Source organism: Scomber scombrus, chromosome 22 (assembly GCF_963691925.1).
Source record: "Scomber scombrus chromosome 22, fScoSco1.1, whole genome shotgun sequence".
NCBI lineage: Eukaryota > Metazoa > Chordata > Actinopteri > Scombriformes > Scombridae > Scomber > Scomber scombrus.
In genome coordinates this window covers 8,654,702-8,680,491 of record NC_084991.1, presented here as the reverse complement: position 1 = coordinate 8,680,491, position 25,790 = coordinate 8,654,702, and the positions used below count along the sequence as shown (strand labels likewise).

The following is a 25,790-nucleotide window of genomic DNA, read 5'->3' as shown; positions in this document are numbered from 1 at the left end:
TGTGGAGAGGACTGAAGGACAGGGCAGTGATCTGTCATTCCCTGGTACGTGTGTGTGTGTGTGTGTGAGAGAGAGAGAGAGAGAGAGAGAGAGAGAGAGAGAGAGAGAGAGAGAGAGAGAGAGAGAGAGAGAGAGAGAGAGAGAGAGAGAGAGAGAGAGAGAGAGAGAGAGAGATGAGAGAGAGAGAGAGAGAGAGAGAGAGGGGGGGGGGGGGGCACAAAGAGATTATATCAGAAAGATGACAGGTTGTGATAAGGTGTAGACAAAGGTGTAGATAATTACAGTTGTTCAGAGCTACAGGAGGACTGGCCATATTTCAGCCTGTTGTCTTGCTCATGTGTGTGCACGTGTGAACATTTATGGTCTCAGGTTTGAGGGCAGTAAACTTGAATGTGCATTGGTGGTCGACAAGTTTCAGACCCAGCAGTAAAATTAGTCCAGCCGGTAGTAAAAGAAGTAGTCTGTACAAAGAGTCGTCCAACCACATCTTAAGCCAAAAGTGCTGGTACAACCGAAACAAGTGTGAAAAGCCTACAGACTGTGAGATTTACACTGTCTTACTGTCTTATAAGTCACATTGTGCAACATCTAATAGATCTAATACATTTGGGTACAACATCAAGTCTGATGTAGGTAGACCATACAATGATCAAACCTACTGAATTGTAGGCTACGACGCAAGTCAATATACAAGAAAACATCATCAGCCTTTGTCATCCATCTGTGAAACTATAGTGGTAGACGATGAAGCTAAGTTGGAATTGAGCTCTTGCTATAGTGGTAATTATGTGTATAGAAAATCACAAAAAACAAACAAAGCTTCTAATGCCACAACTCAACAAGATTTTCTTCTTTCCACTATAAACTATGAACTTATGATATGATGGACCTTCACAACATGACTGAAGTGTAGAGATGGATGGTGGGAACATGGTCATATAATCACTATATATTTTCTTGCTTTCCCTCTTTGTTTGTCATTTCCTATATTTCACAGGTACATTGGAGGACGTAGATCACTTCACTCTAAGAAGCGGAGAGAGACGAGGTACAGACAGATCAGCGATGTCATATCCCCGCTGACTCACCACAGTAAATATTATGGTTTTTCTCAAAATGCTAAACAATTATTTTAAACATAACGGAACAATTTTTAAAGTGGCACCTTTATCCGACCCAAAACTGGTTATTTAGAGCAGCTGTTTAATTACATCACATGAAAGTGTATGTACATATTGCAGATAGTTAATAAACACTTCAATACTGCCTTGGTGAATTTACTGTGCTTATAAATAAACCTGTCTTGCCTTACCTTTCATAACCCCATAAAGCAATCAACATCACTTGTCTCCATGCTAACAAGTTTTTATCAAGCATAACTGTTCATTTAATTCTCTTATTACATATCTGTCTCCATCCATCCTTTCGTGTGCCTGATTTTCCAGCTTCAGACTTTATCCTCACCTCTTCCCCCCAGCAGCTGTTACTGCTTCCATCTCCACTGACCTGCATGTAAAATAGCTTAGCTAACATAATGCCACTTAATCTGTTGATGTGTGTGAAAGAAAAGGAAATGAAGATGGGAGAATGAAATGCAGATGGAGGTTAAGCATTTTAAGGTCTAAGTTGTTGTCCAACAGTGGCTACATTTACACACACCAACAAGGCTTGGAAGACAGACAATACAAACACGTATACAAACATGCTGTCAAGCGTCACACACACAGACACACCAGCTGGCGGTGTGTGTGTAGGTGGTGGATTGAGTGACAGCCCAAGGTGACGTTAGGGATCCCTTTGGGACCTCAGAACAGGACATGGCGTCTGGTTTGGTCTGGCTACCGTCTGCTAGACGTCGGTTCTCGGACCCCTGTTCCCGCTCGAGGGAGACCCCATCTCTTGCTGGTACCGTGGAAACAGATGGTTGCCTTGACAATGAGCAGACACACACCGACTGGCTTAGGCTCCAAGGGAGAGGCTGGAGACAGCTCAGACGTGGACTAGCAAGAGAGGGAGCTGTTGACCATTTAATCGTTGTGTATTTTACACTAATTAAATTCTGTTGACTTCTTATGTTGATACACTAACCACAGCAGGGTTCACGTCATACGAGTCCATGATAAAGTTATTCTGACAAACCTGACATACAGTACCTGATTCAAGACATAAAATATTATTTTTGCTACAGTAGGTCGTCTGTTAAAATTTCCTGGACGATTTTTATTTTATTTATATTTTTTTCACGACTAATACTAGAGATGATGACTGGAATGAAATGTGTTTGTCCATTGTTAAAAATATTGAGTGTTTGGTGAGACCTTTCACACATATTATGTAATTGAGAACGGTCTAGACCTGCTCTGTGTGAAAAATGCCTTGAGATGAATTTTGATGTGATTTGGTGCTATATAAATAAAGATAGATTGATAGATTGATTAATATTTGTAATCAGTGTCGATAAACTGGTGTATTTTCAAGGAAAATGAAAATATCTGAAGTCATACCTATATATAAGGCTAGAGAAAGACATGTACTCTCTAATTACAGACATGTTTCTTTACTTTCACAGTTATCTAAAATACTGGAAACAATAATGTATGGAAGACTAGACGACTTTATCGTATCATATCTTTATCTTTATCGACTTCAATGTAGTGTGTGAACAGCAACGTGCGTTTAGAACATAGAACACTCATGGAATTTGAGGAGATAACTACAATAAAAAAATAATATTTAGACACCTTGTACACCTTTTTTCGGACTGCAGTATAAAACAACTTTAAGTTGGGTCATTTGCTGTTCTGAGATGCTCTATTTAAGTATTTGTCTCTTTTTGTGTGTTTATGTTCTTTGAAGTTAAATTAAAAGCTCTAACCGTGTGACTGACTAACAAGATCAACGTTTCCTAACACGTTTGCATCATGCTACAGAGCAGTATGTCAAACTACGGCATGCAAACTAAAAAAGGGTCAGAGGTACTTTCACGTTGAACTCCCCATTTGTCAAGGCTAGCGTTAAAATATAATAAGTTCAGATCCCATGGTGAAATTAAATTTCTCAAAGTTAGGGCCTCGTCTGGAAAAATACATTTAAGAGCCCCTGCTGTAAAAGGCATATCTGCAGAATTAGCATAAAAGGCAGGTTTTCATCTGCTGGCTTTAAAACAGAGCCCTCGGGGGTGTGCTGGTGGAATAATGGACTTTTTAAACTTTTTGACTTCATTTCCCTCGCTGGGCATGGCAGGTAAGACGCACGCTCGCTGGCTGTGCATGGGCACCACATAGCTGCTACATATTGAGTGCACTTCAAACTGTCCATACCTGTAAAGTGTAACAAAGATTAAAATCACTCTGAGGCTTTGAGTGACTGCTACTGCGCACGTTAATAATACATTACGCTTTGGGATTAACAGGACATGTTTAAATCAACAGCACAATATTGGACAGAGATGACAGTTCCATTTAAAGTCTTTGAAACGGCAGATATGGAACCATTTTAACAAGTTAAATTAATCAAGTGAGCCAGAGGCGCTGTCCAATTTAGCACAGCACAAGACTAATTGGCTGCTGGAGAGACTGGGGTAACACTGAGGTCGAATTAACAGAGTTGTGTCTCCGATGGGTAAACGTAGAGGAGGATCCATTTTTGTTCATTTGTTTTATGTCTAGCTGTCAATTTAATTCATCCTAATTTTTTAGATAATCATCATGGCTTAGTAGGTGAGAGAGAGTCATTTTTTAAAAGCACTTTAATGGATCACATGGCTGGATAATAATAAACAAATCCTGGGCGCATATCAACAGGACTAATGTGGCCCTTTCCAGGCCGGTAAGCTTAGGTAGTTCAGACATGTTTTTTGATCATGTCAGAACTACAGTCGATGTGGCTACTGCGAGCTGCTTGTTTGATGTGTAAATGGGCTGTGGAGAGCTGTGTGTGGCGTTATCCTGTTGATGCCGTTGTGATCGTGCATGCACACACACATTCACAAATACACACACACACACACACCAACGCTTGTCCATTTAACAGTGCCTTACAGGTCGTGCCAGGACAGACGAACGGCTGTCTTCACTCATTTAGCCCTGAATCTGTCACTCACTGTCTGCTCTGTCAATGGGGGGAGGGAGGGATTGTGTGCAACATGTTGTTCTGGTGTGTGTGTGTGTGTGTGTGTGTGTGTGTGTGTGTGTGTGTGTGTGTGTGTGTGTGTTTAGGCCTAGATGACAACTTTAATTTTATCAATCGCTGTCTTAAAGTCCCAAGCCAATTGAAGGGGCATTCAAGGAATGCGAAAACGACAACTTTGGGGCATTTTAGTGCTTTTGAAGTGTGAATTCTAACAGAAAAAACGTGTTACTCAGAAAAACCAAACATCCTTTTGTACAAGACTTCTGTACAAGTGAATCTGACATTAAACTAGCGCGGAAACGACTGATTGCTCTAAACTATCTTCTTTCCCAGCTTGCGGCTTTGCAGGAAAGGGGTTGCAGTGCTGCCAATTAAAGCAGTAGCTCATTAAAGAAGCTGCTTAAGTGAATTGACAGCCAAAATAGCCAGTTCACTTTTCTTTTTTTTTTAGTTTGGAGAGAAGCATGGCGGTGGAATTCTAAAACCAGAGCTAATGGCCAATTTACTGTATTAAAAGATGTGAAAGAGAAAAAAAGAACAACTTTCAAGTATTTTCACTTTACACCAGGTAATTATGTGAAATTGCAGGAAAAGCACACAAACTGTGGTTCCTGGATGGATGGGAGAAAGTAAACTTCTCTTCACAAACATTTCACAACCATTTAGTGGTTTTCAAAGCATCCTTCTGTGAGTATTGTGTTGCAATTAAACTCCTTTAAATATTTTACACAAATTGGTCCCAAACAGTGTGGCACCAGTTCCAGAGGATATACTGGATACATAAAGGTGCTTTAAAGGCAGTGAGAAAATGTAATTGCGCTGACAGACTACCTTTCTCTCGAGCCCCCAGACCCCCACCGTCAGACCCTCAGTTAAGTATACTGTGTAGTAGATGTGAGAGGGTCTGAGACGAGGTCAGGGCAAGGATCACCAACTAATTACGGTGCTGAGGCACTCAGCCGCCGTCAGATTGTTTAGAAAGCATTGGAGAAGGAAGAGGGGGGGGGGGAACATGGGCTTCCCTGATGCATTGCACATAATTAGTTTGGAGGCAAGGTCACAAACAAACATAAGCACGGGGACAACAACACATGGACAAAGACTCGCACTCTATTCTTTTTTACTTCCTCTGCTCTCAAGTAGGGCTTTCTCTCCCTCTTGCTCTCTCAGGGGCAACAAGGCACAGTGTCTATTAATTTATTAAATGAATAGCCTGGCAATTGATTGCAATTTATGGATTCACACACACCTTGAGTGTAGGACCGGGGCAATATATCGAGGTTCATAATATGTAGTATGTTTCTGACACACAATATGAAAATGTAACTACTGCCAGACTGTTTCTTTTACCCCTTTAACACTAATTTCCATACAACAATAAGCATACTGCCAAATCAATACGTTTAAAGACTAACTGCTGTGGCTGTTCCTCTTAAGTGTTACTTTAGATCAGAGTCATTGACCTAGCTGGGGAGACTTGGCACATGCTTCTTTAACTGTGCCAGACAATAATGATTAGAGTAGTTGTGTTGAAATACAAACACAACCTATAACACTCAGGCCATAACTATAAGAATCAAACAGGATTATTTTCAGCACCAAAAGATATTAACAGGAAGTATTGTTAAGCTTTCCGCTTTTCCTGACAGTAAAAATAGCATAGAAAGGTATTCTGTTATATTGCTGAAGAATCTGTGCTTTAATCCAGCGTAGAGAGATATGGTTAAAATGTGTTTTGGAACTGAGACAGAACTGAGGATTGTAAGTAACAGTGGTGCTGTTGAGGGGAAATCTACCGCCAGCACAGGCAGGCACGTTCAGAATTGACAGATGGCTCAACCATGATCGCTGAGAGCGAGGTCGATTAAGAAAGCTGGTGGGCAAAGGGTTTCAGAAAAAAAAGATGAAACAAAATGAAGTTTGGTGCGTGGTCTGTATGCAATTATCTGGTCCCCAGACACACAAGCCTGCATCAGAATATGCAAGACAATCATTTTCTTTAAACCCACACAGGAAAGCTGGTTTATATATACTGCAATGCTCACACTGTCAAAAGTCCTGCAGGCTTCACAACGAACAGGAGCCGCAACCCACGTGAACATTCCGTGCTGTACATACATACACTTCTTTTTTTTAGATTTCATATTGATTTGTCAAGCACATATTCTCAACGTTGAAAAACAATACAACCTTTAGATTTTAAAGGACCAGTGTGTAGAATTTAGTGGCATCTAGTGGTAAAGTTGCATATTACAGCTAACTGAATATCTCCCCTCACCCTCCACTTCCAAGCGTGTAGGAGAACCTAGGGTGGGTGCGAAACTGAAAAATGCAAAAGGCCCTCTATAGAGTCAGTATGTGGTTTGTCCATTCTGGGCTACTGTAGAAATATGGCTTTGCAACATGGTGGGCTCCATGGAAGAGAAACCACTCTCTATTTAGATATAAAGGTCTCATTCTAAGGTTACAGATACACAATTCTTATTATTGGGTGATTACACACTAATTTAAACTATAGTCATGAATATTAGATTCTATCTCCGCCAATAGATCCCCCTGAATCCTACACACTGGTCCATTAAATACGTTAAAAACCCATCAACTGAAACATAAGCGCTACCAAAAAATTCAAGTCCCATTCAGTTTGAACCCTGAGTGTATGTATATCCAAACTGGCACTCAGACATAAAAAAGTGTTTTAAAAGTATGTCAGTAAAATGCTTTACACAGATCTTCAACCCTGACAGCACAGACGATCAATACAATCACCACAGTTTCAAAGTGGGCACCCAAGATTAGTGCCACCAATTCAATATCTGACCAAATGTGAAATATGTTCACAATCTTCCTCTCTGTTCCTTAGTTACGGGGTTGATTAACGGACAGAGAAGTGTTTTTGCAAAACACTGTCACAGTAAAGATGACCTTTGACTTTTAGATATAAATGTCATTTGCGTTAAACTTTATCATAATTATGAGTATGCATTCTTGAGTAGTGGCCAAACAAAATGTTTTTCTGTTGACCTTTGACCACCAAATTCTTATCAGCTTATCCTTGAGTCCAAGATTCAATTTGGACCAAATTTGAAGAAACAGTGTTCACTAGAATGGGGAGAGACATATGTCCGGAGATCCCGAAAACATTCATCGCCAGCTGTGAGGCATTAATATATGTTCATCATGTCTGTGTTCAGATTCAACTGAGTTATGACTCAATACGGATTATTAAGTAAGAGCAATGACGCAAATTGTGGCTCACATCTCTACCACTGCACACCCCACCCCGACCCCCCCGCCTTCAACTCCCTTGCAACCCCCTGGGGAGGCTCGTCTCTCAGTTTGAAAACCTCTTTTTTGGCTCAATGGCCTGTATGGTTGGAAGATTTCACCCGTGGGCTACATGGATGTAAGAGACAGTGGGAGAATAAGCATGTATCGTGTGTTGGTATGAAAGTATAAAAGCATATGTGGGTGATTTATCAGAGTTTCTCCTTAGACAGCCTACATCTTTTCGACACACATGCTTACCTGGATGCCGTCCAGCAGTTTGCTCATGCACCAGAAGCTGTCAGCCTCAATGTTCCTCAGAGCCTCTTCCTGGAGACTGGACACGTCAAAGTTTTCCACTTCCTCCTCTAGAGAAGAGAAAAGAGAACAGAGAGAGTGAGAAAAAAACACTGCGGGGGAAAGAGATGGAAAGAGGGAGAGAGACAGCGTGAGGTGAGAAAGCAAAATAAAAAGGGGGGGGGGGTGGACGGGGAAACAGAGATGTAGAGAGCAATTCAGGTCTACCAGCTCAGCAAGGGCTCCATCATAAGCCCACCACTCAGACACGGAACAACAAAGTCATCAGTGCGAAGGGGGGGGGGGGGGGGGGGGACACGAACTCAACGGGGTGAGTGGGAGCGAGGGAAGAGGTAAGGAGGCGGGATATAAAAGAGGTGTATGGATAGAAATGAAGACGCTGACAAATTGAAGCTCATGAATAAAGTGGGGATGAAACAATGGCGAGAGTGCAGCAGCCGAGCGTGTGGGAAGAAAATAAATAGAGGTAAGAGACTAATAGAGCAGCTAAACGATTATCATCTTTTTAAAAAAAGTGCTTCAACCATTCCCCATGTCTGCTTTGAGCATTTAGAAAATGTCACATAGTCTCCACGCACACAGCATAATATATACTTGTCACTGCAGACACAGTGAATGTATTTAACATATATTCAGTCTCAGCTACTGAACTTACTGAAGTTAAATTACCTCTCATGTCATACATTTTTCAAGACTTGCCTTTATACTGCATAATGCCCTCTTTTATCATATTTGAACTAGTTTTGCCTTGTGTTCTTATACTTTTCTACTTTATTTTTGCTGGGATTTGTTTGTATTTTATGATTTCAGACTTTTGTTTTTGACTCAAAGGGGGGTGCTGCAATCGTAAAGAGTGAAACAAAATATGAAAGATAATAAATAAAACAGAATTAAGTTCATCCTAAAAATTTGGTAAGGCTGCACAGCAAAAACAATTTCCAAGCAGCGAGCACACTGAGTCTCCAGTCATCTCCACCGGGTGACTTCAACGATGGGTGTCATCAGATGTCATTAACGGCAGTAGTGTGTGACGGACTGCAGGGGCTTTGACAGCCTTCTGACAAGCCACTGACAGCCAGTGGAGAGGAGATGGGACGAGACTGATTAACAATGATCTAGAGAGAAGAAGAAGAAAAGAGTGGAGGGCAGAGAGAAAGAGGAAAGCGCGCGTGTGTGTGTGTGTGGTCACATTACCAAAAACCGAAGTTTGGTATATGAATTTGTGTAAGATCGTGCGTGCCTAGTACACACATAACCTCGCACATACATACGCAGGACCTGGCAGCTCTGCTTGGTATCCTTGGCAACCCCAGTGGAATGTTGTCAAGGTTGTAATGAGCATGCTCAGTCTGACAGACAGACAGAAAGACAGACAGGGAGCTGGCAGTGGGCCAGGACTACAAAGCCACTAACAACTAGGCTGTGTGCGCGTGCATGCGTGTGTGTGCGCGTGTGTGTGTGTGTGTGTGTGTGTGTGTGTGTGTGTGTGTGTGTGTGTGTGTATGCATGTGTGTATGCATGTGTGTGTATGCGTGTGCGCTCATTCAACATCCTGCCATCCATGCGGGCGCTCTCATCATTGTCTTGTCTGCTTGAAGTCAGGTTAGGATGGATAGAAAGCAGAGAAAGAGGCTACAGTTCATTCATTTCAGTGAGACCTTTCATCCTATCGCACCAGGACACATCAAGGTGTCCAGACCTGCAAAAATCTAATTTTGTTCACATAGCTACCAGATCTTTAATATCAGATATGGAAGTGGTCAGGGGCTGTATTTTCATTAAATGTCAGTTCATTCGAACCACAATACCAACACAAGCCAGAGATATAAAAACAACAGAAAAGCAAAATGTAATTCAGCTGCAGGTCACATAACATAACGGTCATTATTAGTAAAAACATACAGATATATGATCTAATAAAATTCAATTTGTGGAATGAGGTCTTCAACTAGACCTAAATGTGGCGTTGGAGCAATATTCTGTTCCAGTAAGGCAGAGACAAAGGAGGCAACCATCTGACCAATTTCAAGTCAGTAGTTAATTTGATAGCTCTTCTATGGTGATGCAGAACACAATGATGTTACGTGAATACAACATTCTCTGAGGGATGTGGTGGCTCCGGGCACCAGTCATGGTTTTTAAATCTGTAGCTGAAAAGATTAATTGTAAACAGTCTGACTGGTAATTCGCATGGTGTCGTTGCTGATTAACAAGGTGGTGAAGTGCCTTTGCTCTGTCATTTGGGGGGGACCCCGAGTATCCCAAAGTCTCAAATCAGTCTTTGTCGTGGCTAAAGCCTCGCTGTCGGGCTCGGTTTCAAACGAAGACCTTGACACTGGAGCACACTGCGAGGGACGGCTTCCAAGAATCCAGTGATCGTACTGGAACTGGGCATAGCTCATCACAATAACAAGGACACACAAGAGGAAGGGCTAAGAGGAGGACAGACTGAGGCCACGCACTGGGACTCACTGCGGCTGGATCATGAAGCAACAGTGCCCCCTGTGATCACTGGTGGAACTGATTATAACACCCAATAAGTGGCTTTACACGGATGAATGCACAAAAACAGTCAAAGCTCAGGTCATTAGTCATTTTCATGGCCAGGTAGTCCAGACAGCTCTTTCTGTCCACTGTTTAAAGGAGAAAAGAATCAAAGCTGGGTGCTAAATGTCTGATAATTTAACACAGGGTAGCTGAATTCAGCTTTCATGACCCACTTGATCCACCTTTAAAATATTGTTTTGGTAGCATAATAATAAAAAAGCACCTCTATGCCACCTTGAATGCCTCAACAGACTGTATGTCTTAGTCACCCTGCTTTCAAAAGGAGAAGCTGCTAATTACTTTCACTAGATCCATGCCTCAGTAGAAATTCCTTCAAGATATTCTCTTGGTGATTACTTTGGGAGCTCTGCCTCCACACTAAGGACCAGCTGACAATACATGTCTGGGACATGATCCGTGTCTCAGTAGAAATTCTTTACAAATAAGAACCTAGGGAATTTGTGGAAGTTCAAGCTTCAGCGAGCCTCGCACCAGAGGATGGGAGTCTCAGTGGCATTAGTTCTGTGTGAGATGAGCCTCGGCAGTCATCTCTTGCCAAATAATATTCTTCAGAGGAAAAGTGTCAGCTATTGAGAAAACAGGCCTGGCATGAACTCACCTTGGTAGGAGAAGAGGACTTGTTTGACGAAACCAACTCTAACTCTAAGACACGCAACTTGCTTGTCTCGGAACAAACAGAGACGCTCCGAAGATTTTGTGATCAAATTTGCAGAGCAACACAGCAGACCACAGACTTGGATGCATAGCTAAGGAACGTCACATGCATGCACATAAGACTGTGCACACAGAGAAACAAACATGCACAACACAGAGCTGTAATTGTTTGCTTGAAGTCGGAATCAGATTTTCTTTGATGTTTGGTTTTGATGTGACACAAAAAAAACGAAAAACTGATCGTTACAGAGGGAAATGTTTAATTCAGGGATCCAAACTTTTTCCTACAACCCAAATTTTTAGGTGAATTGTTATTCTCTTGACATAGTTTCAACTCCGTCTCTTCAAGTCTCCTTTTCCCCTTCAATGTGCCACTCCCATCTCTTTTTATACATTGAGTTTACTCTGATAGTCTTATGATCTCTTCTTTGCTACATCAATGCTTTTCCTTTGCACACTTCCTGCTCACTTGTTCCATCTACTTCTTCTATACAACCACTTGACATCTTTTCTGATGCTATCTCTATCTCGTCTCTCAGGACTCCAGACTAACTTTTTACACCACCATCCTGGAAACCTTTTAACCGTGCTAAAGTAAATGTAAAACATCCCAAAATCAAAATGCTGTTTCTTTACTTTATAAAGCAAGATAACCCCCCCACCCAAATCTCTAAATCTACCCCTGTTGATTCAGTGCTTTCTTTAACAACTTACTTTAAAGATTAGAGATGCTGCTTTCAGAAATTGTTAATGTTTCCATGGTGAAAGGTTCCTTTGCAATACAGTTTCATATTTATGCACCACGTATCTCCTCCTTATAACCTATGTGGTCTGGAGAGATTGTAGCATACTCAGTGCACCAATGTCTCCAGCAACCTCTCTTGTATAATTGTAGAAATAATTGTTGTTATCGTCTGTATATTTCTTAGTATTCCCGGTTGTTAGTTTGCTTAGTTGTGAATCAGTAATTCTTGCCTGATGAAAAATGAAGCTGGCTGCTATGGAGCAGCAGCCGACTGCAGCTCCCTTTCCTGCTGTGTTCACATTTTAGAGAATATAATTAATATTTTCCTCATCAATGATGTATTATTACACCACCCACAACCCATCCGCTATTAATCAGAATGTGATGGTAACTACAGTAACAGCATGAGAAGACATGCTCTGTTGTAGTAAGCGCTTGGTTCAGTTGTCATATGCTAAGCTAGTTTGAAATAAACAAATAAGAATAATTTATAAAATCCCTTGCATCTCAAAGATCTCCATTCATCCCAAGGACACTTTCTACAATCCCCGGGGCGATGGAACACCGTTAGTCTCAAGCCCTGCTGCCTCTTCAAGCTGTTCTGCCCCTCTCCTCGCCTCTCCTTCCTATTGGCCACAGAGCCACTTTCCTGCCAGGCCCCAGGGCTCATTTCCTGTTTGTCCTGGCGCAGGGGGCAACTTGTCCAGAGAGACCAACTGCTTGGTCACTGCCAGCTGTGAGCACTTGGCACAGCTTGGCATGCTGAGCCGGGTTACACCTCCAGAGACTGAGTGCGGGCAACTACGAACACACAGGCATGCACGCATCCGAGCACACACACTATACACACGCACACCAGTGCTGCCATCTGCCCTCTACAACTATGGGCCACAAGGTAATATGATGTAAGATGATAAACGAGCTAGTTTAGCCCGATGTAATCATAAAGAGAGTGTGTGTGTATGTGTGTGTATGTGTGTGTGTGTGTGTGTGTGTGTGTGTGTGTGTGTGTGTGTGTGTGTGTGTGTGTGTGTGTGTGTGTGTGTGTGTGTGTGTGTGTGTGTGTGGTGTGTGTTAAGCCTGATGGTGTGTCTGTACAGACAGCAATTGGCAATAAAAAACAGTCCCGTTTGACAACCTTCTGTTGGTTCAGATTAATCACAAGCAAATCTGAGTTTCTGACCGCCAGAGCTTTCAGTTTTAACAAGATTTCACCACCAAAGCTCATAAGATCGCATGAAGTAGTGCAGTCATTACTTATCATTTACAGCAGCGGTTCAGCTTAAATCTAATGAATCTAACGACTTACAATTTGGGGCGAGGATTCCAAACATGTCACAATCCACTTTCCACCTTCGGAATGACACCCAAGTGACACAGCCGAAGTCTTGACACTTAAAAATGAGACACACGTTATCTGCTGGCGAGATGTGTGATACCTCCACCTCCTCACACCTCAGACTAACCCCCACACCACCTCTCACTCAGCCTCCTGTAACACAAAAGAAGTGATTTCCCAGTGTGGCACAATTACTGTGATTACACTGTTGTTAATAAGAGTTGAACATTTTCCTGAGAGGTGGCATTCATATTGTCGGATAATTAAGAGGAGAGTCAAGCTGGCAAACCTGGTGTCACCAACACGCTGATGGCACACACACAAACATAGAAGACTGAGAGAGTGCAATGAGAATAGAATGATGGTGGTGCAGGAAACGAGATGTGAAGATATGAAAATAGACAGCTGGAGGTGAGGGAAGGTAAGGGTAGGAGTGTGTGTGTGTGTGTGTGTGTGTGTGTGTGTGTGTGTGTGTGTGTGTGTGTGTGTGTGTGTGTGTGTGTGTGTGTGTGTGTGTGTGTGTGTGTGTGTGTGTGTGTGTGTAGGAGAACAGATAGTACATGTGACATGAGTGGAGGAGAAAGAAAAAGATAAATGTTTCCATAATTTCCTCATGGAAAAAGCCCTTTTCATTTCCAAGAATCTTTGCCATCATAAGACCAAGAAACGTATCGGAAGTCTACTGTGTAGTCCATGAAATGTCTCATAGTTCTTAAAAGTTACACGGTTTTCATTCATTGTACACCACTAAGCTTACTCATTCAAAGCACTGAACTTCAGCCTCGCCAGTGATAAGGAACGCTTTAGGTCATACAATCTACACAATCATCCCAACTATGTTCCCATCTCCCACTATCAGCACTGTAAGCCATGTGTCCATACATCAAACAGCGGGTCCCACAGTTGTTGGCAAGATAATGTAGGTCCTTGACATCAAATGGAATACAGCTATGAATACCATATCTGCCTATATGCAGACACATAACGATCCACTTAGCCTAAGGTAAGATGGGGTTTTGTATGAGGAAGTGAAGGCCACCGCATTGCATTAACTGTTGCTACTGCTACCAATGTCTGTATTCATATTACAAGCCATCCCTGATATTGGCCTGTGGCACGTTTGTACAGCACAGATGTGTGTGAAAACGTTATTCAACAAATGTGCAGCTGGCAACATACTGAGCTCTACGACTGCATCACCACAGCAATGCCAGAGACACAACATTGCCTGGAAAGTGGTTTATTTTTTATTACACCAAAGCTTTCTAATTCCAATGATGGAGGAGGGAGAGAGGGCTGTGATGATCAATAGCACAACCCATGGTTGCACTAAAGTCTGTGGTGACTTTGCAATGGGCATTTTTATGTTTTTTATGGCATTTTAAAATGTAAAAGTTTCATCAATTAATCCAAAAAACATTGAACAGAATAATTGGCAATTGAAATAATCATTAACTGCTGCCCTACTTTGGTCAATGCACTGGACATGACTCTTATTATGTCACAAAAATGAGTGAAATGTTTGTCAAGCAAGATTTGGTTGAATGCATGCATGTAGAAGCACAATGGTTGAGGGCAGCTTAGAAAGTGCCAACAAACATAATATGTTCTTCAACTACTACCTACTCCAGAAAGCAGATGTAGACATTGTGGAGGACTAGAAAATACCCAAGGACATTGACAATAAACTAGACTGAGCTAAGAACACTAAAGCCCTCCAACAAGACCATCCAGAGCCCTCTCTACTTTCTGAGGAGGTTGAGGTCCTTCAACATCTGCTGGACAATGCTGAGAATGTTTTAGGAGTCTGTGATGGCCATTGCTCTCTTATGTGCTGGGGCAACATGCTGAGGGTAACAAACGCTAACAGATTCAAAAAACTGATCCAAAAGGCCAGTGACACTGCGGGGGTGCAGCTGGACTCTCTGGCGGCGGTGTCAGAGAGGAGGTTGCTGTCTCCCAGCCACTCTATTATGTGCTGGTCAAGAACATTCGGTGCAAGGACTCACTCCACAGAAGTCATTTCTGCCCATGGCCATCAAAGTTTTCAACTCCTCATTCAGTGTGTCAGACACAGTCAATAGACTGGCCCTCTGGACTTATTTCACCCATGTCAGCAGCTTCATATCCCCGTAATGTATAATTTATAATTTATATTTTCAACTGTGCAATCCTGACTGAGCAGTAAAAAAAAATGTGTGCAATAGGTCAACTGGGCAGTACTAGTATATTTATATGAATGTATATTTATAGTGCATTAATATTGTATTTATACTGTATATTTCTTATTTATTTAGTTACACTATTCTTGATTTTAATACATTTACAGATCCCATTTCTCAGCCTACACTACAGATGGGTGACTAAGGAAAAACTGGTACAGATCTGCTTGACCCTTCCAGTGAGGGGATCCGGTGGTTTTGTTATGCTTGGATGGGGCATTTTGCTGGCACGTTTTGGATGGAAGGGTCACTGCAAAATAATACAAAGTTGTTCTGAGTGATTACCTTCATCCTATGATAAAACATTTCTATTCTGATAGGAGTGGTCTCTTCCAGGATGACAATGTCCGCATCCACAGGGACCGGTATGTTAGATAGCGCTCTACACCACAATCATCAAAACGCCAAATGAGGTTATATCTGTTATATGTGGAAGAATGGTGTTCGTCCTTTCATGGGAGTTCAGAGACTGTAGAATCAATGCCAAGGGAAAATTGAAGCTATTCTGGCAGCTTATGGTGGCCCAACTCAGGATCAGTTTCGGGCTCTGATTTTAAATAGAAACAATGCAAATACAACATTTGAATTTTAAATAAAGCACCAATATGTGCCCAGAATAAATTAGTATAAGTCAATATAATCATTTTATTAATTCAATATGTTCGTATCTGTATGTAGTACCATTTTAGCACTTAAAGAAAGGGTTGTTTAACAGTTTCAACGAATTGCAACTCTTCTAGTCCCTGTTATTCTATCCATTTCTTTAAATGGTTGAGATTATGAAGTGGTTTGTGTTGTTGTTGTTTTGGTCCTTTGGTAAATGTTACAGTATTTGTGACGTGGAACACGGACTGCAATTTAAGTGCTCTTAATGGGTCGGATGCTCTGCTTTGTTGGTAGTGTTTCTGCTGTAGTAGACATCAGAACTTAATTCCGCTTTTAAATAACCAACTGTCTGACTACTGACTATTCATTTCAGTACTTTTTAAGGGCATGTAATGTTCTTCTACTTCTACAGCCAGCATAATGCACAATGATACATAACCAGATTATGCATCATTGTGCAGGTTTCCTGTATTAAAATGATTTAAAAGTAAACATGTCAAGCAAATTAAGTGAGAATTCCATCACGTTTTCATTGCCACTTTATATAGGCTGCCTCCTTTTACACGCATAAACATTGTTTAATCACTTAAGATCTCCAATCCAGTTGAAGTATAATAAATCTGCCTGCCTAATGCACAAGACACATCAGGGAGCCGAATGAAAGTTTCCTGAGATGTAAGTGAAGGATCAGTCCATTAAGTCATTAGCGTGTGTAATCTGCGGGCTTAGTTAGGGAAGAAAAAACATTTGGGGAACAGTAATAAGCAGACATTATGAACGGCAGCAGACAAATTTGAACACACAGGCACAGTCTACATGCTGAGCGGTAAGAGAGACACCTCGAGATGTAATCCTGAGTTGCTGCGTACAACAGTTGAGAGTGTATTCCTGCATGTATGTGTGCGCACATACAGTATGTAAGTGTCCAAATCCTTTGTTTCTGCATGTCTGCGTGCATATTTGTATACATGGGTGAGCGTCTTTGCGCGTGAGTGCGTTTGTTTCAAAAGAGTCTACATATCTGTCTCTGCGCAAATGTGCGTGTGCATCTGTGTGTGTGTGAGTGTATGTGCACGTGGTCATGATGCAATCCACAACACCACACACCACCATCACAGCCGAGCAGTAAGATGACTGTTTCAATTGCCTGCAATTGCATCAGGTCAAGCGGAACGCGTCTCGCTGGTGACAGAATGATAAAACAGATTTTTCTTTTTCCCAATCACACGGCTGACAGAGAGAACGAGAAACAGAGACTTGGAGGGATCTGAAGCTTCTCAGAGAGGAGAGCTTCAATTTATGGCTTTTTATAGTCAAGTAATTAACTTGATCTAAAAATATTCAATAACCCCAGCGATTATTCACAGAAGATAAATCATTTTTTGACAGAACTATTTCTCTGGATCATTTCTGAGCTCTATTGCTTTTTATCAGGAGTGATGAGAGAATCTCTGGTAATACTGGGAAATAAGATCAAGCCGGATGCAGATGAAAGCTATTGATTTCCAGGCTTTATATATCCCATTGTCAAGCACTGACAATGGTCTCTGTGACTTTACTGGTCATTTACGCAGCACAGGCCAACACATGTCCACTTCACAACACATTATTGAAAGCAACAAAGCAACACATGTGGCACATTCTTTTTCAAATGGCTTTTAAACAGCATAATGAGAATATTTTCCATTTTATACAGTATTACAGTTTTGTCATATTTGTTTTAATTTCCTATTCATCTGTTTTCGCTGAATATAATTACTATGATTGTGTCCTATTTTTTGTCACAGATTTTTATTTTTAGAAAAAACAGACCAGTGAAGTTAATTTGTGTTAAATGGCTCAAATACTTCCTCGCTTCCCTTCACCTCTAGGTTGGAACTGCTTCTTTACGGTATACTCAAATACAAATCTTAGAGAAGAACCTAATATATTTTCACTGCATCAAAGGCCCATTACATAAAGATATTTCAAAATGTAACTCCACAACACCTGACACCTTGGTTTTGTTACCACATCCTTAAACTTGTGATGGCCAGGCAGAGACACTGATTAAAGTGTCCATCCAAGTGTTCTTCACTCTACATTCATTGCTGAAAATGTTGATTTTACACTTTTCTGCTGGAGTCTTTCATGACTTCAAATAGTTCAGTTTTGTGGTTCTTACTGTCCATGTTTTGGGATAGTTTAGTTCACAATAGCCATGTATTTCTCAGTCCAGTCATCCTTAAACACATGTTTTCACTGTCAATCTCAGCTAGTTTTGAACAAGTAATTTTACTCTACGACAACCTTGCTAAGAACAACCGGTGCCTCGTGGATGGCTGAATGATGAAAGCTGAGGTGATGAGATAGTGATTTTTCACTCAGAAGCAGGCTGTGGTTAAAATTTGCTCCTGTTATGGATTAAAATGTTATTTCGAGTAAGTATGGTCTATAGTGTACAGTCCTTTGTATGAAAATAAAAACAGAAGCATGCTTGGAAAGCAACTACACAGCTGAGGTTAGATGGACACATTGAAATACATAAACAACTACATAAAAAAGAAATACAACCTCTCTGTATGAAAACAAGAAACCAAGTTTTGTGATCCTTGACAATCAAAATATCATCACTTGAAAAAAAAGTAGAAAATTAATGTAAAATGAAGACCATCTAAAAAAAATAATGGCCTGAAAATAAAGAACATATTTTAGAGGAATGAAAGAGAGACGTTGATACAGCGAAAGGTGGAGATAGAGACTGAGGGTCAAAAACCGCACGGCTGATTCAATTTCTGCCGCTCCAAATGCTATTACTTAACCCCAGAAACATGGTGATTGCATTCTAAACCAAATAGGGGAGAGGAGACCAAGACAAAGCTCAAGCCAGGAGAGAAACAAAGAGAGACACCATCAAAGAACATTGAAGAACAAATCTCAAACTGTCTCGGGAGGGGACGGTGTGTGGTGGAGGTGGGGGTGGGGTGGGGGGGGGGGGGGGGGGGGGGGGGTGTCAATAATCTCACTGAATGATTAAAGCGGGAGAAATTAGAGAAAGCAAAAGTAGATAAGGAACAAAGTAAAAAAGACAGTGTTCCTGCTGGATGTCAGCAGCTGTGCTCGGGCAATCACTAAGCAGCTCATTAGAGCTAATAACAGCCGTTAATCAGAGGGAGACTCGGAATAGGAAGCTCGACCAACAGTGGCCAGACCATGGGGAGAAAAAAGCCGATATTAGTTAACCGCCTACTGGCCAAGATCCACTCCACAGATTGCTCAATCTATAGACGGACAAACAGGCAGATGGATGAATACAGAGAGGAGAGGGGAGGAGAGAGGAGAGGTTTCAACATCATTTTGGTATTGGCCAGAGTTAAATGTAATTATTATAAACATATATTTTTAGGTGCCACAGCAGTCCCTGATCTTCTACTGATCTTCTACTTACCTTTCATAAAAATGAATCTACCGAGTTCTACTCCAGTGAGGTATGAAGTTTTTGAATTTTGGAGGGGAAAGAGAGCAGTGACATAGGATATGTACTCTGTGTCTGCAGATAGCGTAACTCCAGGTATCAGAATCAGTAGTGGAAGAAGAGAAAGTCTGATTGGTGCCTCCCTAGTTCAAAGCACCAGTATACAATTCATCACAGTTCTGTTGCTCCTATTTGTCTCATCTTACACTAGAAAACTAAAAAAAACTACTGAGACCTTCACATCTTCTAAAATTGTCACCATCTCTCTATGGTTGCACATGGTGAGTCAATCATTGTATAATGGCTTGGTAGTGTCCTCTCTTGATGTGAGGATGCAATTGAAACACAAGTGAGTACAGCATGGCAGGGCAGGATACACTCCGCCGTGGCTCAAGCTTCATGCCCGTGGACAAACAACAGATCAGAGATGAGAGGGAGAAGAGACGAGGAGAGGACAAGACAATGAAGGAGGTGATGAAAATGACATGTAACGGACAAAAATGAACTGTGTGAAGCATCAGACGAGGGGCAAATTTTAATTCCAGTGTCATTCAGATTCAAGCATCTGTTTTCATCAGGGTTTCGTTGCACATAGAGAGATAACAGCTTCAGGCTGGGTCTGTATTAGTGGTGGCTCACCTTACTAGCTTGTGTCCTGTGTTTGTGTGTGTGGAGTACTACACTCCTGCAGGATTTTCATCACAGCTGACTGACAGTATGTTTCCATCTTCCCAGCTTTGTCCCTGGGTGCTCCATCTAGTCTATCTGCAATGCTGCACCCCCCTACTTCACCCATTTTAACACACACACTCTAACTCTCATCCTCCAATACATGCAGGGGCTCTGCTTGTGTATGTATGTGCATGTATAAATGCCTTTTTCAAAGAGACATCCAGCAGAGCTCCCTCTCTCAGTTCTGAGGCATTGTACAAAATGTATCTCTATAAAGAGATATATGTTCTTTAAAAACCTCTTTGTGGTACATAAGCAGCATTTAGGTTCAGCGAGACCCAGTCAGAATCTACAATTACAGCCAGTTGGCTTCATTCAGAGCAAATGATATGTTGCGTTATCATACGTCTGCATTATGTGGAGTGGATCGTACATAAGGCCAGCACAGACACGCACATGGACAGCCATACACACTCACACACACACACACACACACAGAGGATGTTGCATAAAAGCAGTGTGTCCATCAAATTAAAAGACATTTATTTAAGAACATTTTAGTGCCAGCTACAGAGAAATATGACCCCTTTCAGAACCGCAGCTCATTTGATAGTGAATAACAATGTCGCTCTCATCTATAAGAGCGAATAAGCCTCTTTTTTTCCTTTTCTTTCTTTCTTTTTTTTTGGGAAAAGTCTAGACAGCAGACTCACTCGGTCTGAACACGTAACATTTCCGCAACACTTTCAGCACTTCACAGGTCTGAATAGGAAGGTGTTAGATTAATGTAAAAGCTGTAGCAGTACAATGTAAGGCATGCACAGAGAGATATTAACTGAACTTGTCTTCCGCCTTCTGAGAGAACTGCAATGAATGTATCACTCTCTCCCTTTGAACAAAGTAAATACAATTATTTATAATGAATGTGCAGAATGAGTCGATTTGAAGTCATTGAGGGAATCCTTCTCCTCAAGGTCAGTCTATAAACAAATAGGTTCAAAAAGTGTGAAAAAGACGTAATAAAAGGTAATAAAAAAACATGTACAACCACAATATGATTATTATTGTGATCATAACAATCTCTCTATATGTTCAAGTTTCATTAAAGCCAACTAAACAGATCAATCAATGACTCCAGCAAAATGCTTTACCGAGAGCATGTGAGCACATAGGAATGAATAACTTCCAACTTATTATGTCGCCATGCAATGCATGTGTGCTGGCAGACATTATAAAACAATCATCGGAATTTACTATCTAATAATGTGAAATGATGAAACTTATGAGAAAATGAAGGAAATATATTCAATTATATTAAGGCTTAAGCAGCAAAATAGGTTTAGAAATCCATCAGTGATGAGATGGAGCATGCAAGGGAACAAAAAACAGCTTTCATCCCTCATATTATAACTTTTTAACCTCAGTTTGTCACAACACAAGGAGCCGAATTTTGCATTCTGTGAATATCCTGCCATGTCTGGACTAATCTGTAAGAAAGATTTACATTAAAAAAAGCTCTTTAACTAATAGATATAGCCAGAAATTACATGTAACCCCCATCTAAAAGGATGTATTACACACATTTGTACTATTTTACTCATTTCAATGTCAAAATGAAAACAGGTGTAAAAAGAAAAGGAAAAAAAAACAACATGCAGCACATTTTATTTTATATTGTGACCAAATGCAACTCAACTGTATGCATGCCCATACACACAAACACACATAGAGGTATGGTGAGCACCAGGTATGCACACATTCTCGTAATAGCTGCAGAGAGGAGGAGAGGAGTTCCCTGTTTTCCTTTAGTGAGGATGCTGTTGTTCTAGTGCCACAGCAAAAAATATATAATCACCATCACAGAGGACCAGTGTTACATTTCTCACTAATCTCCCATTCTCGTCTTTGGTTTAAGCAGTATCATCTACTTGTAAAACACGTTTTGCGACTAGTGCCTGGGACAAACTTCCTACTATAATGTAAAATACAACATAAAAAAGTGGACTGACTAAAAATTGCATTTGTAATTTGCAAATGTGCCCTAGGCAGACACCAGTTGCAATAGAGAAGCGAATGCTAAAGAGCATATTGTGAAGAAAAGTACATATTTGTCTGCATTTGTGAGAGCTTTGAGTAGCTTCTGGAGAAAAAGGCTCATGTCTGGGGATCTGAAGAGTCTTTATAGTTTAAAAAGGCCTGGCTGAAAGACACACATACACACGCAATCTCACACTCCACTACCCAGACCTCTGGCTGCTCCATCACAAACATGCATAATGCTCTTCTTGCTCCTCCGTTACTCCATCTCCCCTAATAACCACAAGCATACATCTCCAAAATCTGTCTGACTTTACTGATGGCTCTGGTCGGCTGTTTGACCTCCTCACTAAGTGATGCAAGTTGAGTTTGTGCGAGTGTCTACGGCGTTTGAAACCTCCTTTCTTGAGTAATTCACCATTTCCATTTTATAAAGAGCTTTCACTTCTGTTGCTATGAAATGCATTTAAATTTTAAAATATACTTAACTTAGAACATTTTAGGTTTGTCCTCTTCCTTTCTTCCTCAAGGGCCCCCCGCTCACTGAGTACATTATCCTATTTCTACAAGAACTCCAACATATGCCTACAAAATGGTCTAAAGTACATCATGATTTTTAAAACTAAAACTTTTTTTGTCAAATACAGAGTGCTTTTTCTTTCTTAAGGTAAATGCATGAGTGTATAGCAGGTAGCAACTACCCTACACTGAGTAATAAACTGTGACACTGGTCTTCAAACAGGCTCCAATGCAAACCAATAGGTGATGTAGCACGTTTCTGTATCCATCTTTATATACAGTCTACGGTGTAAGACAATGGCTTGCTGAAGTTAACCAAAAAACACTTTTCTTTTGGCAAATGAATGGAATTTATGTCACTAATGAGCTGATAAAATCTCATGCCAGAACATCTTCATGAAATTCAGATGAAGGTGAAACGAGCAGTAAATACAAACTTGATATATAATCACCTTTTCAGCAGATATGTGTAAATTGTCAGGCATGCAGAGGTAAGTATTCACTGGGAGCTATATTTATGTCGACCTGATTAATGAGAGTCCAATATCCACTCTCCTTTTCTTCCTGTTCAGCTTTCCTGAGGGAAGTATCAGGCTCTTTAGCAGCTAAATTCTCTACTAAGTTCACCTGCTAGTTGCCAATGTGTTGCTCGGCAGGTAGCGTGCGCCAAGAGCTTGTTCAGCTGGATGCTGGACGCTGATGATGGCAGTGTACCCTTTTTGCGGGCCCAAAAAACTAAAACAATAACATGCTATAAAGCTTTGTATATGTGAGGGGAAATGCAGAGTCAGGGTGATAAGTCGGGTTCATTTGATGCATTATTGGTATAAAAACATTGATTATAGCTGCTTTAAGGTTCTGTTTAAGGTTAATTTACAATATATTATGTCAAACTGGGATTCAGAACTCCTTTAATGCTAAAAAAGACAAAAACAAAAACAACAGGAAAACATGTGTCACAGTTGGAGCACCTATAATATGACAGAGGTCAAAAAGTACATTTACTGTCACTCTTTGAACCATATTGTATACATGAAGCTCTTGATTGGCTGTTTAGGCAGCCATATACATTCTCCGCACTGCCTTCTCACAGTGGTGACCAACACTCTCAGTACTGAGCTAATTGCTTACTTTTTTCTTCTTTTTTTTTTTTTATGAAATCCTAGCAACAAAGAAGCCGTTGCTAGCCACTTTCTGCCTGCCATGACAAGTACGGCTTCAAAGGAGAGGATGGTGATAGGGTACACCAGGCCATTCATCTCTTTGTGGTTAGAAAGGAAGGACTGCCTGGCTCGTCTGCTTCCTGACAGCATGGGGGCATTTTCTAAGTCAGTCATTTTCTCTTTTTTGAAAATCTTGTTTTCCTGCTCTGTTGTTTGTCCCTCTCTGTCATTCGTCGTGCCCTCACTCTTTCTCTTAAGCCCTGCGAAGAGACACCGAGGGGGCTATTGTTATTTTCTGATACTGTGTTTGTCTCCGTTCAAGTTCTGATTATCTTTCACTCTGTATTTTTTCTTTTTCTTTCTGTCAACCTTTACCTTCCTGGGATTTTCTTTTTTTTTTTTTTGGTCTGTTTCTAATACACTTCTTCATCTCCTCCCGTCTCTCTAACCCGCTCTCTTATTCTCATCTTTCTTCAGTGTGGATCCATACTTAGACATTGGCATGCAGATTACATTATGGATCCGTTGGCCGATCAATTTCCGCTCCACATTAAAGGAGAACTGGACCTGCTCCTTGGCCCGTCATGGCCCATCCTGCCCTTAATTAGATGACTTTTATTGTCGGCTAATGCGGGATGCACTGCACTGTGGAAGTTAGGGAGAAGACAAAAGCAATGCCTCACAGTTGGGAAACGGGAACGACAGACTCTCCGAAATCAATTTCTCCTTTGATAAGAGGGAGGGCTGCTAGATTGCTTAACAGTCCAGGTGGATACACAACAACATTAGTGGTATTTTGTGGTATTTTTCCTTCCAGTGGCATCAGAGGAGTTTATCAATAATCTACCAATTGGAACATTTCAATTTGGATTAACAGTCAGGTTTTAATGAAAGATGGTGACAGGGGAGGGGAAAAAATAAATAAAATAGGAGCGCTGTGGAGATGTGAAGAATGGTTAAAAGGTCGAGCCAGCATCCCGTATTGCATCATCAAAAGGTAAATGGAGTGTATGGCAGCTGAACAAGCCCTGCAGTGCCAGACCAAGGCTGTTATGTGACTTGGAAAATGAAAACAGAGAAAAAGAGCAAAGGGGTGAAAAGAAAAACAGAAGAGATGCTAACTAAGTGACAGTTATAAAAATATCAGGACAAAAGGGAGACAAGTTAACTCGAACAAACTAACATGTAGGGGTATTTTGTGCGCAGCAGGGTTTGACTGACATTTGGGAGAGTTTGTTTTATTTTAACTTGCCTTCACGCTTCCTCACTACTGATTTGTCCTTGAGCAAGACACAAAATCCCTCATAACTCTGCATGTGGAATTTAGAAAAGAATACAAAGAGAAAACTCTGAGAATCGATGACTGAAGAGACTCAAAAACAACAGCTACGTTTACATGGACCCTAATATTCCACTCATAATTGGAATAATAGCCCAATCAGAGTAAACATGACTCATGTAACCACCTCTGCTGGAAGACACTGGCCTGATCCGGCCCAATTCAAAGGAATTTTCAATCAGGTTGAGAGGAATGGTGTAAACTTTTGAGAATCCATTCAATGGAAAAATATGATTTAGAATGATTTCAATCAGAATGGAAATAAAAGTGTGCATGTAACCATAGCTATAGAAAGAGGGAGAGAGAAATAGAATGGCATGAGAAGTAAAGATAGAGAGACAGACACAACATGAAATATGGAAGAGAGAGAACAGACAGAAGAGACTTGTTTAGAGGATAAATTAAACAGCTGCAAGCAGGTCAAAGTCTTAATCAGGTTCCCAATCAGTGAACTGGTTCACATCCTCAGATACTGGCTGTCAATCAAACGCACGAAGCTTCACAAGAGTCAGACACAAACACAAACAAACATTTGACTTACAAAATTCAATCCTAAGAAAATAAACTTGATAAGCCATGACTAAAAGAAAGTTGCTGTCATCTAAATTTCTAAAGACATTCTGATTTTGGATTTTAAGTTAAATTATTGAATTATTATTTAAGTCACCATTTCTTAAAATCATTACCTATTACTTCTGATTATTAGGACGTGTTCTGTGGTTTTATTTGTTAAAGGATGGTTAATTCTCTTTACAC

General features: G+C 40.9%; 1 protein-coding gene across 2 annotated transcripts in view; it reads right to left on the bottom strand.

The window, feature by feature from the left end:
- Nucleotides 1-25,790, bottom strand: part of tbc1d22a (TBC1 domain family, member 22a) — a 128,944-nt gene that overhangs the window by 55,552 nt on the left and 47,602 nt on the right. For both annotated transcript variants that reach the window (XM_062443847.1, XM_062443846.1), the window contains exon 10: nucleotides 7,660-7,766. In XM_062443847.1, the coding sequence (XP_062299831.1) occupies nucleotides 7,660-7,766 (107 nt within the window). The remainder of the gene's footprint in view (nucleotides 1-7,659; nucleotides 7,767-25,790) is intronic.